Here is a 13,798-nt window from a genome sequence, read left to right as displayed (position 1 = left end):
CCTTGGGGACAAAAATCACCTCCACTTGAGAAACACTGGCTAGTGGTTAAGAATAGAGGCTACTGAGTCAGGTGGGACCAAAGTTTAAATCCTAAATCAGAACCTTATTGGTTTTGGATAGGTGTAAGCCTCAGTAGCCTATCTGTAAAATGGGGAAAACAGTACCTCCTTCATAGGGCTATTGCGAATGGTAAGGAACTTATGTGTGGAAGAGGTAGCTAAGTGTCCACCAAAATTCATGTTCCCATTTCCAAAATATATAGAGTTGTCCTAGGAAGTGGCTTCCTAGCTTCTGCACCTCTGTGGGGACAGGCGCCTTATTCTCATCCTCTTCCCCCATGTGCAGGGCCTAGGACCGAGGTCGGCAAACTGCGACTTGCGAGCCACATGCGGCTCTTTGGCCCCTTGAGTGTGGCTCTTCACAAAATACCACTGCCTGGGCGAGTCTATTTTGAAGAAGTGGCGTTAGAAGAAGTTTAAGTTTAAAAAATTTGGCTCTCAAAAGAAATTTCAGTCGTTGTACTGTTGATATTTGGCTCTGTTGACTAATGAGTTTGCCAACCACTGGCCTAGAAGATGGCAGAGCTAGAAGGTGGAAAGGGCCTGTGTCTCAGAAAGGAGGACGGCTGCCTGTCCATCAGGAGCAGCCAGTAGTAGAATTAGTGAGTAAGAAATGTTTATCATGCAAACCAGTGCAACTCTGCCAGCAGCCAGCAGATACATACTTAATGTAGTGCCCAGCACACGGAGAACGCAAAGGTTTTGGTTATTATCACCTCAACAGATGAACTCACTTCCTATTGCGCTGACAAGAACCGTTCATTTAACAAGTATGTATCAAGTGTCAATTGAGTGTCGGGCATTTTGCAGCACTGCAAAAATAGAGAAAAACTGTGACGCTGTCCAGTATCAATACACCGAATCTCTGGAGCGCTGGCTATGGGCCAGGCATGCAGCTCTTTCTATGTATGGAAGAGTCAGCAGGGAACAGGACAGGCATCTGGCTAACCTCTTAGAAGAATAGATTGAAATCTAGTGGTGAAACCAGATGTTGAACAAGTGTGGGGTAAGAGTGATGAATGATTTGAAGGAAAAGTACAGGGCTCTTTGGAAACAATACATATTCTAGAAGGCCACTGAGACCTCCCTGAGAAATAGATGATCAGAAAATAGTTTTTTCTGTTAAGTTTCACTTTTTTTTGTTATATCCATTTTTTCGCTTCTGTCATAGAAAAAAACAAAATACTCATTTCTTTACCAGCCTTTCTGTCTGTGTTCTGGCCATCTTTTTATTTTACTCTGGAACTATAGCCAATCAACTATCCTCCAGTCTTTAAAGAAATCTCTATTGCCCCATTACCTCAGCCTAAGGACTCCTCTCATCCTGATCAACAATTCCCTCTAATCCCTGCTGTCCAGCAGATTTCTTTACACCCACTCACTCCTCAGCCCCTAACTAAGTTCTCGATCATTCCACTTGATTAAAATTGTTTTTGGTTTTAGTTTGGTTTTTCAAAAACTATCCATGGATTTCTACTTACCAAACAAAGCAAAAATCCCACTCTCTTCCCTCTCTGGTGTGCAGTAAATGACTATTTACCACCCATTGTTTCTGAAGTGCTCTCCACTCTGGGTCTCATTCACTACTCTTTCACCTTCTGGTTTCCCCAGACCTTTCTGATTCTTCTTTCCCCAGCTCCCCTTTCCTTCTCCGTGGGACAGAGCTCTCTCTTAAGCCTCTCCTTGTCAGTCCCTTCTCCCAAGGCATTCCCTTTCACCAAATGTTCGGATTACTCCCGGACTACTTCACCTCCACACTCTACTCCCAGTAACCATCTCCGCACTTCCACCTGGCTTGTCCTGCCAACATTTCAAATCCAACCATTCAAAGCAGAAGTCCTTGGAGAAACCAAGATGGCGGCATAGGTAAACACCTAAACTGCTGCCTCGCACAACAATTTCAAAACTACAACTAAAAGACAGAACGGACACCATCCAGAACCACAGGAAAGCTGGCTGAGTGAAAATTCTACAACTAGAAGGAAAGAGAAAAGCTCACAGAGAATTGGAGGTATGGCAAAGGGGCTTTGTGCGCGCAGAGAGGAAGGGCGGCTGAGAGCCTGGCTGACTTTCTCTGGCGGAAGGGGGAAGGAAGCCTCCGACCGCACTGAACCCCAGTTCTGACTGCACTGAACCCCAGTTCCGGGCGAACCCCTGGGGACCCACGCTCTTACGGGGGGAGTCTGGACTCTCGGGTGGAGACTCGAGCTGGGAAAGGCAGAAGTCTGAAGGCGCACGCGGGCCAGTGCGCACAAAGGCTGCGGAGGTTGCCACAGGCTTTCCCTAGTGGAAGGGAGTCAGAGGATCCTGACTGCACTGAGCCCCAGTTCTGACTGCAGTGAACCCCAGTTCCAGGCGAGCCCCTGGGGACCCACGCTCTCGTAGGGGGAGTCTGGACTCTCAGGCGGAGACTCGAGCTGGGGAAGGCGGAGGACTGAAAGCGCACATGCGCGCAAGGGCAAGGCTGACAGGAAGCCAAGACTGAGACTCCACCCCATCCAAGCTGAGCACAGAGGCTATTGCAATTTGGCAAGTCTAATCCTATAAGGCTGTCTCCAGCACCGAACTTCTCCCAGCATAGACACAGCTGATCCTTACAGCCAACTGGCCTGGAGGGCAATTCTTCCCAGTGATACCAACAACAATAAAGACTTAATTACAACAAGGCTGTACACACAGTCTACAAAGGGGTGCACCAAGAGTGTCCATCTCAGGTTAACTGGGGAAGCAGACCCACTGGGCCATATTGGAAACCTAGCACAAATATCTACCTTACCAACTCAGGGAATCAGTAAAAATGTGGGGTCAAAGAATCAGATCACAAACGAAAGAAATGGAGGAAAACAAACGACTGGATATAGAATTCAAAACCACTGTTATAAGACTTTTTAAGAATATCCTAGAAAAGGCTGATAAATATAACAAGACCCTCGAAGATATGAAAAAGGACCAACTAGAAATTAAACATACACTGACTGAAATAAAAAATATTATACAGAGACCCAGAAACAGAACAGAGGAACTCAAGAATCAAGTCAAAGAATTGAAATACAAAGAAGCAAAAAACACTCAACCAAAAAAGCAAAAAGCAAAAAAAAAAAATCCAAAAAGTTGAAGATAATGTAAGAAGACTCTGGGACAACTTCAAGCGTACCAACATCAGAATTATGGGGGTGCCAGAAGAAGAGAGAGAGCAAGATACTGAAAACCTATTTGAAGAAATAATGACAGAAAACTTCCCCCACCTGGTGAAAGAAATAGACTTACAAGTCCAGGAAGCCCACAGAACCCCAAACAAAAGGAATCCAAAGAGGACCACACCAAGACACATCATAATTAAAATGCCAAGAGCAAAAGACAAAGAGAGAATATTAAAAGCAGCAAGAGAAAAACAGTTAATTACCTACAAGGGAGCACCCATACGACTGTCAGCTGACTTCTCAACAGAAACTATGCAGGCCAGACGGGAGTGGCAAGAAATTTCCAATGTGATGAATAGCAAGAACCTACAACCAAGATTACTCTACCCAGCAAAGCTATCATTCAGAATTGAAGGGCAGATAAAGAGCTTCACAGATAAGAAAAAGCTGAAGGAGTTCATCACCACCAAACCAGTATTATATGAAATGCTGAAAGGTATTCTTAAAGAAGAGGAAGAAGAAAAAAGTAAAGAGAAAAATTATGAACAACAAATACATATCTATCAACAAGTGAACCTAAAAATCAAGTGAATTAAAAACCTGAGGAACAGAATAATCTGGTGAATATAATAGAATCAGGGGCATAGAAAGGGAGTGGACTGATAATTCTCAGGGGGAAAGGGGTATGGGGGGTTCATGAAGAGAATGGACAAAAATCATACACCTATGGATGAGGACAGTGGGGGGGAGGTAAGGGCAGAAGGTGAGGTGGGAAATGGGTGGAGGGGAGCTATGGGGGAAAAAGGAGAAATAATTGTAATAATCTGAATAAAGATTTATTTAAAAAAAAAAGTAGAAGTCCTTATTTATTCATCACAAAATTATTTGACTGTGCTTCCTACCTTCATTAAGGGTACCCAAGTAAGAGTCATCTTAAATTTCTCCCCCTCTCTATTTTACCTCCCCCGCCACCCCGCATTCAGTTATTCTGAATTCAAATATTTTTTTCCATCACCTCATTTCCAGCCCCACTCCATTGGACTCTATTACCTACACTGAGTAGCCAGATTATTATGATCTCTGAACGCATAATAATCTGGCCACTCAGTGTGTGTGTGTGTGTGTGTGTGTGTGTGTGTGGCAAAGGATTATTCAGTAGGTATTTTAGGCCAATAAAAACAATGTGAATAAAGTAAAAAGATGTAGGAAGCAGCAAGCAGTGCCCAGTGTATATGTATACGTATACGTATATGTATGTGTATATACACACACACACACACACACACACACACACACACACATTAGAGGCCCGGTGCATGAATTCGTGCATGGGTGGGGTCTGGCCAGCCTGGCCAGGGGGAGGGGACATGGGCAGTTGGCCGGCCTGCCTAGGTCGAATTCCTGGTCGAGGGGACAATTTGCATATTAGCCTTTTATTATATAGGATATACACTGAGTGGCCAGATTATTATGCATTCAGAGATCATAATAATCTGGCTACTCAGTGCATACCCAATATGACCATGAGTAATTAATCTTTGTAACCCTCCAATGCCTTGATCTCTAAAACAAAGATTATACTTACATTCCAGGGTAGTTACAAAAATTAAATAAATAAATTCTATAAAGCATTTATATCATTACTATATAATAATATTAATTAATACAATAATCATAATTAATATATCAATGTCTGGCAGTTATTATTCTGAATAACTTTATATTCCTGTTTTTTTATAACTGGTTTCTTAACCTCGAATCTCTCACCTCCCTAATTCTTTGCTAGTAAAGGTACCTTCCAGAATGGGTCAGATAAAGGTCCCCCCTCCCCAAAATATCCACTAGCTTCCTACTGTCTACTGAATAAATCCCAACTCCATAACATTCAAAGTCCTTTTAAGATTTGTTTCCAGCCTGGCTGGCATGGCTCAATGGCTGGGCATCGACCTATGAACCAGGAGGTCACGGTTTAGGGCATATGCCTAGGTTGCAGGCTCAATCTCCTGTATGGGGTGTGCAGGAGGCAGCCAATCAATGTTTCTGTCTCTCTCTCCCTCTCCCTTCCTCTCTGAAATAAATAAAAATATATATTTTTTTAAAGATTTGTTTCCAAGCTGACTTTTCTATCTTTAACTTTCCAAGTTAGGAATCCTTTGCTTCAAGCACTGGGCACTGCTTGCTGCTTCCTACATCTTTTTACTTTATTCACATTGTTTTTATTGGCCTAAAACACCTACTGAATAATCCTTTGCCTCGCATTCTACTCCACCTTTAAGGGTTGGTTTGAATGTCACCTTTTATTTAAAAGCCTTCCTAGATCTTTCCATTTAAAAATTACGGTCTTAAAAAAAAATCCTATTAATAAAAGGATAATATGCAAATTGACCCTAATGGTGGAATGACCAAGAACGACTGGTGCTATGACACGCACTGATCACCAGGGGGCAGACGCTCAATGCAGGAGCTGCTCCCTGGTATCAGTGTGCTCCCACATGGGGAGCTCCGCTCAGCCACAAGCTGGGCTGACTGCTGCTAGCGCAGCAGTGGTGGCGGGAGCCTCTGCAGCCTCCTTGGCAGTGCTAAGGATGTCCAACTGCGGGCTGCCAGCAGATGTCTGATTGCCAGCTTAGGCCCGATTCCCCAGGGAGCGGGCCTAAACCGGCAGGTGGACAACCCCCGAGGGCTCCCAGGCTGCAAGAGGGCACAGGCTGGGCTGAGGGACCACCCCCCAGAGTGCACAAATTTTCATGCACTGGGCCTCTAGTAAAAAAATAAATGATGATCTTCCACATAGTTCCCACCATGCTGGCACTACATTTTTTATAGCACTTCTTTCACTCTGCCCTGTAATTCTCCCCATGTTTCCCCTGAGCGCAGACTGGAAGCCCAGGAGGAAAAGTTTCCCCACAGCATTGGGAAGGAGGCTTTGCTCCTCGTAAAAGGTATGCAGCAGATGGTAGTTGAATTTAAAACATAAAAACGCATGGTAAGATTGTAGGTACTCTTGAATTTTAAACAATATTCTGTTATAATGGCTTTGAAGTAAAATTGGAGAAGGCCAATCAATTGGTCTTAATCAGTCAAGCTTGACTCATTCTCCCCCCTCCCCATTCTCCAGATTTTTGAAAATTTGTTAAGATGAGCCATTCAGTAAAATCACTAATGAGTTTCTCCCTAAAAATATCTGCCCTTGATGATGCACTATGATTTCTTTCCATTTTTGTATCAGTTAATCTTAAGGCCTGATTTTTACTCTATCAAATGGCCCCTCTCTAGGTCATGACCATAAATGTTTATTCAGACCAAGAGATAACATAAGGTAAACCAACTGAATGACTATTTTTTTTAAGTATGATGTACAATAGGAAACTAATGATTACAATTAGTGTGTGGATAGATCAATCATGGTCCTTTTCCTTAAATGCCTAATGCTTTCACAAAAATCACAGTAATAATTATATAGCACTTAAGCCTGTCCATCTTCAAATAAATATTTAAGTTCAAGGATGCAGTGTTAATATTAGACATTAAAGTTTGTAACTATCTGAAGACCTAGCTTGCTTAGTAAAATCAGCGAAGGATGAGAATGATGACTAGCATGAATTAAAAGTCTACTATGCGCCTGAGTCTGTGTAATGCACCTTCCATTCATTAACTCACTTAATCCACAAAACAACTCTTAATAGTTAGTGCCTATTGTTATCCCAATTTTATAAATGGGAAAGTGGAGATTCAGTAACTTGCCCAACATTACATAGACATGTAGTGGCCCAGCAAGGACTTGAAGTCATGACCATTTAATAATTAAGCTATGAAATGAAAATCATTAGATATAAAAATCTATTTCTTAAATCCAACAGATATGAAAAACACAATACTAATACTGTGAGTTAAAAGACTATAAAATAAATGTTCTATAAATATTAATTAAAGCTTAAACCACCACACTTTGTGAATAGAAAAATTCTTCATGATACATGACTTAGCATATCAGGAAAGCTAAAAACTTAAGCCTATGTTTTTCAGGTAATCCCACTGAAGTTTCTTCACATAAATAGAATAGTGCCATCAACTGGGCATATTTGGGTACCAAAATCATATAGTATTCTTTTAAATATATCCTGTATAGAATTGCTTCAGGATATAGGCAAATACTTAAACTATCTAATTACAATTAAAACTGTAAATACAATCAGATTATTAAATCACATGATAAACATTAAAGTTTCTAAAAAGTTAAATTTTTAAGGCACTATTTCAAAAACAAATAAAAATGCTGTTTCCTCTACCTGCAAAAAAGGCCAATTTGTATTAAGCTATAATATATATGCATGTAGCAAATACAAGTATGCTATGCCTGTCAAACAAAGAGTGGTGCAAAGAGAACCACCCTAAGTGGAGCTGAGAACCAGCTCTTTCCTCTACATTTGCCCCTTATATCATACACCAACATATTCATACATTATACAGATAGCAAATTCTACTTTAGCATTTACTTATATAATTTTATTTTTTAAATAATTTTTATGTTTTAATTATAGTTGATATACAATATTACATTAGTTTCAGGTCTACCATATAGTGACTAGATATTTATACAACTTACAAAGTGATCACCTTGATAAGTCTAATATCCATCTGACACCATACTAATTATTATAATATTATTGACTCTATTCCCTATGTTGTACTTTACATCCCCATAACTGTTTTTATAACTGGCAATTTGCACATCATTTCTTTAAATCTTTATTGTTTAGAATATTACAGATGTCCTTTTTCCTCCCATTGTCCCCCTGTACCTGGTTCCTGTCCCACCCCAGGCCTTTACCACCCTATTGTCTTGTGTCCATAGGTAATGCATATATGCATATAAGATCTTTGATTAATCTCTCCTCAGCTCCCCTTCCCTCTGAGACTTGTCAGTCTGTTCCATGTTTCCATGCCTCTGGTTCTATTTTATTCATCAATTTATTTTGTTCATTAGATTCCTTGTCCATTTAGTTTGATTTTTAGATACAATTGTTGATAGATATGTACATATTGCCATTTTATTGTTAATATTTTTTATTCTCCTTCTCCTTCTTCTTCCTTTCCTTAATTTGCACATCTTAATCCTTGCCCCTTTTTATTCATCTTCCCAACCGCTCTCATTTGGCAACCATCAAAATGTTCTCTACTGATGAGTCTGTTTCTGTTTGTTTGTTTACTTATTTTGTATTTTAGATTCCACATATAATATGGTATTTGTCTTTCCCTGTCTGACTTATTTCACTCAGCATGATGCCCTCTAGAGCCATCCATTTTGTCACAAGTAGCAAGATTTCACTCTTTTTATGGTGAGTAATATTCCATTGTACATATGTACAATATCTTCTTTATCCATTCATCTATCAATGGACACTTAGGTTGCTTCCATATCTTGGCTATTGTCAATAATGTTTCATTAAAGATATGGGTGCATTTTCTTTTCAATTTATTGTTTTGGTTTCTTTGGATAAGTATCCAGAAGTGGGATTGCTGGGTCTTTCCTTGTCCCTTGTTGTAACCTTTGTTTTAAAGTCTTATATTTTTCCTGATGTATGTATTGCTACCCCAGCTTTTGTCTTGTTTTCACTAGCATAAAATATCTTTCTTTTTTCATCCCTTTACTTTAAGTCTGTGTGAGTCTTTTGATTTAAAATGGGTCTCTTGACTCAGCATATACAGTATATGAGTCTTGTTTTCTTATTCAGCCATCCTATGTTTTTTATTGAAACATTTAATTCATTTGCATCTAAAGTACTTATTGATAGGTATGTAGTTGTTGCCATTTTATTATTCATATTTTGGTCTTTTTCTTCTTCTTAATGAAGACCCTTTAACAATTCTTGTAATACTGGTTTGGTGGTGATAAACTCCTTTAGTTTTTTTCTTGTCTAGGAAGCTCTTTATCTGTGCTTTGATTATAAATGATAGCTTTGTTGGGTAGAGTGATCTTGGTTATAGGTCCTTGCTTTTCAATACTTGGAATATGTCATGCCAATCCTTTCTGACCTGCAAAGTTTCTGTTGAGAAATCAACTGACAGTCTTTTTTAGGAGCTCCCTTGTAAGCAACTAATTGCTTTTCTTTTGCTGCTTTTAAGATTATCTCTTTGCCTTTAACAATTGCCATTTTAATTATGATATGTCTTGGTGTAGGCCTCTTTTGGTACATCTTGTTTGAGATGTACTTCCTGGACTTGGGTGTTTTTTTCCTTTGCCAGATTAGGGAAGTTTTCCATCATTTTTTTCTTCAAATAGGTTTTCAATTCCTTGCTCTCTTTCCTTCTGGTACCCCTTCGTTGCAAATGTTGGTATGTTTAATTTTGTCCCAGAGGCCCTTAAACTATTCCTTTTTATTATTATTATTATTTTGCTGTTCTGATTGATTGGTTTCTGCTACCTTGTCTTCCAAATCTCTGATTTGATCCTCTGGGTCATCTAATCTACTATTGATTGCAGTTGTTGTATTCTTAATTTCTGAATGGTTCTTTTTTATGTTTTCTATCTCCATTTTAATGTTTCCCATCTCTTTGTTAAAGTTCTCACTGAGATTGTCCACTCTTCCCCTAAGTTCATTGAGCATCTTATAACCAATGTTTTGAACTCTACATGTGGTAGTTTTCTTGTCTCCATTTTATTAATTCTTTCTCTGGCGATTTCTCCTATCCTCTCATTTGGGAGATGCTTCTTTATCTCCCCACTAGGTACAGCTGCTACATTTCCTGGTCTTGCTAGAGCGGCCTTATGTAGTAGGTGTCTGGTGGGGCCCAGTAGTGCACTCTCCCTGGTCACCTTATCTGGATGCTTCAGATGTGTCCCTTGTGTGGGTATAGCTCCAGCTGTAGTAAAGCCTTGATTTCCGTTGGCATGCCAATGGGAATAACGGACTTAGTCTATTGGTTGTGAGAAATGGCTGTGACTACAGTGCAGGAGCTGACCCTCAAACCAGAATTTGCTTTAGCTAGGCTAGCATGCCTACCAAGTCTGCCTTTTGGGTGTGTCATTTGTGGAGGTGATTGGGTGGTGCTCTGATGTGGTCTGAAGCTGGCCATAACATGTGTTTAGTTGGGGCCTCTTCGGCTACTGCCTGTGCCCAGCCTGGGGCCACCTTGACTGAGCCAAGTTATCTACAAGTAGTTGGCACTTGTGCTGGGTTTGGAGGTACCTGGGAAAGGCTAAGCTTCTAGAAACTGAGGCCAGCTGCCTCTAGTGCCTGGCGTGGGGCCATCAGGCCAAAGTCACGGCACCCCAAGGCCAGTCGCTGCAAAGCATTTGTGAACCTTTGAGAGATTCTAGGGAAGTCCGCATCACAAACTGAGACTGGATGTTTGTATGAAAAAGCTGCTGGAAGCAGCTTGCTGAATATCAATGTTATGAGATCCAACATCATTCTCCTATTGCCGCAGCCCCTCTTCTCTCTTTGTGAGCCTCTGCTACTCTACTCAATTTTTAAAAACAAATTTGGCTCCTTCAAACATTTGAGTTTATCATTCTTAACAGAGACCAATTTCATGTGTGAATATGAATATTTTTAATTCTAATTAATATCAGCAAATTATATCTGGCATAAAGGAAAAGAAGAAAGCATATTAACTATCTAATGCTTATACCAGGACCAGGTTATCATTAGAAAATTAATTCACAGAATTCACTATCTTAATGTATTTTTTAAGAAAGAAAAGAAGTGTCATATCAATACATCATCTAATATATAGATTCACAACCATTGGGGATACATAGATGGGCTCCAAAGTGTCTGTGACAACCTTCAATTATAAACACAATATTGTATGTATGGGAGATCCACAGATACATTGATTCTTAAAGAAGTCCAAAACCCATGAATCCTTTCACAGGTTTTACAATGGACTGCTCTGCATTAAAATGATATTGTTGAAGGTTGCCCTAAAATAAAGGGCATAAAAATATATTAAACCAAATTTCAAACTGATCCATTTTTAAAACAGGTTCTTAAATTCTACTGCATTAAAAACCATTACTTACTTCCAAAACGAGCTCTCGGATGTTTTCAACGTACAATTTCACATAATCTTTCATGTAAGTAGGGAGGTATGTGAAGTCTACGTTATACCAATTCATCATTAGCGCTGCTTCATTTTCATTATTTCCACCCCATATGATGATGGAGGGATGAGATTTCAGTCTCCTGATCTAAAATGTAAGAAAATATAAAATAATTTTCAAATGCTCAACATAAAACTCAGAGCTATAATAAATATAAAATTATAGCCATTGAATTTCTGCACATAAATTTTTTAAAATTTTTTTTATTGATTGCAGAGAGGAAGGGAGAGGGAGAGATAGAAACATCAATGAAGGGAGAGAATCATTGAGTGGCTGCCTTCTGCATGCCGCACATTGGGGATCAAGCCCACAACCTTGGCATGTGCCCTATCAGGAATCAAAACATGACCTCCTGGTTCATAGCTCAGCGCTCAACCACTGAGCCAGCCAGCTCTGCACATAAATTTTGACATGCCAAAAAGTCCATTAGAAAATGACTATAACTTTACCTGTGGGAATACATTTTTAAAAATCTCTGAGATTCTTTTTATCTAGGTTTTCTAAATACTGATAAGGTAAGGCTGCTCTTCTCTGCTGTACAAAAACTGAAGAAAATATAATTTCTTTTATTAAACATGACAAATAAATCAAGCTCAGCATTATCTGACTCAGCCACAACAAGGTTCTAACAAGTACAGAATGCAGGAGATGTTACATTAAATGACAGGGTTAGTCATCTCAAGAGCAAGTTGCGGCTTTGAGTGAATATACAAATGAGGCAGAACTTAGGCTGAAAGAGGTATTGAGGTTCCCATCCACCAAGGTCAAAACCCATAAGAACTAGAGAGGGTTTTACAAAGCAAGTGAGTACCAGAGATGCTCTGGAACTTGAAGACAAACATATGGAATATTCTAAAGAAAAAAAAATAGATTAGGGCATCACGAGGATGTCTCCTGAAGTAAGTATCAATGTCATGTCCTAAGAAATCAACTAAGGCTGTTACTGAATCTATCTAAAACCCTGCCAGCCTCCAGAATTGAGGTCTGAAAACAAATAAACAAACAAACAGAATTCACAGGCACAGATAATAGTACGGTGATTCCCAGAGGGAAAGGGAAGTGGGGAGAGGTGGAAGAGGGTATAGGAAGGATAAAGGGTGATGAAAGGAGATTTGACTGGGGGTGGTGAATACACAATACAATGTAGAGATGTTGTATTATAGAACTGTACACCTGAAACCTATACAATTTTATTGAACAATGTCACCCCAATAAATTCAATAAAAAAATAACAGACATGGGGAAAATATCTTTTTGTGTGTGCTATGTGCCACACCAGCACGGCCAAGGGTGAACCTGAGAGGGGGCGGTGAAGGATTGAGAAAAGACAGACAAGAGAATGAAAGCTGGGTCTTAGTGGGACGCTGCCTCTCTGATGGAGAGACAGTGACACGGACTACAAGCCATATCTTTATTTTATAGCCAGATGCCACGAGGTAAAGTAAGGGCGTGGTCAAGATGTTTACAACATTCTCATGGGTTTCGATCCTACTCAATTACATGCACCTGATCAAGCTTTGTTTACTTGCTGCCTATATCACTTAGGCACATGGGGAAAAATGTTCGGACCATAGATTCAAGCTTACAACTAGCAGTTGGCTATAATTGTGCTGGGAGGGCTCTGCCCTCCAAGCTGGGATTTGCACGTGGCCATGAGAGGACTATGCCCTCCCATTAGTCCAAGACTTGAACCTGTCTAAACACTGTGGCTGCTCTCCACAGTGCCATACATTAAAATAAACTGTAAGAATATGCAATAAAAAGTTAACAATATTGAAAAAAATTCAGGTCTGCATGACCTGGGCTCACTGTGGGTCAGCCCTACGTAAGGGGAAAGATCCAGGTCTCTGACACACTGGGAGATGCACCCCAATAGAAGAGGGCAATTAAACCTTTGAGGACAACAAAGGGAGTCAACGAGAAACTCTTTTGTAACATGGTTTAGCAATAGAACCTCGGTGGTATTTACCACTTCTCTTTCATAGTAATGGATGATCACAGTGATAGATCCCAGCTGCTGTCTCCACTGTGGTCTCCATTCAAGATGCTAAGTAATTCATATATGATACAGAGATGCATTAAAGAGGTATATCTCATTTTAAAAAATTAAGATCCTGTGTTTTTCTAAATCATCCTTATAAACAGTATTTCCTTTATTTGCCTCTACATATGCCCAGGTAAGTGAGGCTGCTACCAGTCATGACTGGCATGTTGTGGTGCTGGTAATACAAACACTGAAGAGGAATGAAAACTTCAGTGACTCTCTGATACCCTTCAAACTGACTGAGAATTTCATGGTAAGCTTCAATTTAAAATGTTAACAGTTCTCCTCTTTTGGAAGGTGCACAGATATCATATTAAATTATGTGTATGAAAGAAAAGTAAAGATAAAACTGAAATGTTTGCATCCTGGTCAGGTGGCTCAGTTGGTTGGAGCATCGTGCTATACATCAAAAGCTTACAGGTTCAATTCCCAGTCAGGGCACAT

At 39.9% G+C, this 13,798-nt stretch overlaps 1 protein-coding gene across 7 annotated transcripts in view; it reads right to left on the bottom strand.

Moving 5' to 3' along the window:
- MANBA (mannosidase beta) overlaps positions 1-13,798 on the bottom strand; it is a 132,225-nt gene that overhangs the window by 32,613 nt on the left and 85,814 nt on the right. For all 7 annotated transcript variants that reach the window (XM_080687649.1, XM_080687650.1, XM_080687653.1 and 4 more), the window contains one exon: positions 11,230-11,397. In XM_080687649.1, coding sequence (XP_080543775.1) covers positions 11,230-11,397 — 168 coding nt within the window. The remainder of the gene's footprint in view (positions 1-11,229; positions 11,398-13,798) is intronic.

Source organism: Plecotus auritus (genome assembly GCF_963455305.1).
Source record: "Plecotus auritus genome assembly, chromosome: 1".
Taxonomy (NCBI): domain Eukaryota; kingdom Metazoa; phylum Chordata; class Mammalia; order Chiroptera; family Vespertilionidae; genus Plecotus; species Plecotus auritus.
This window is presented reverse-complemented; position numbering and strand designations above follow the sequence as displayed.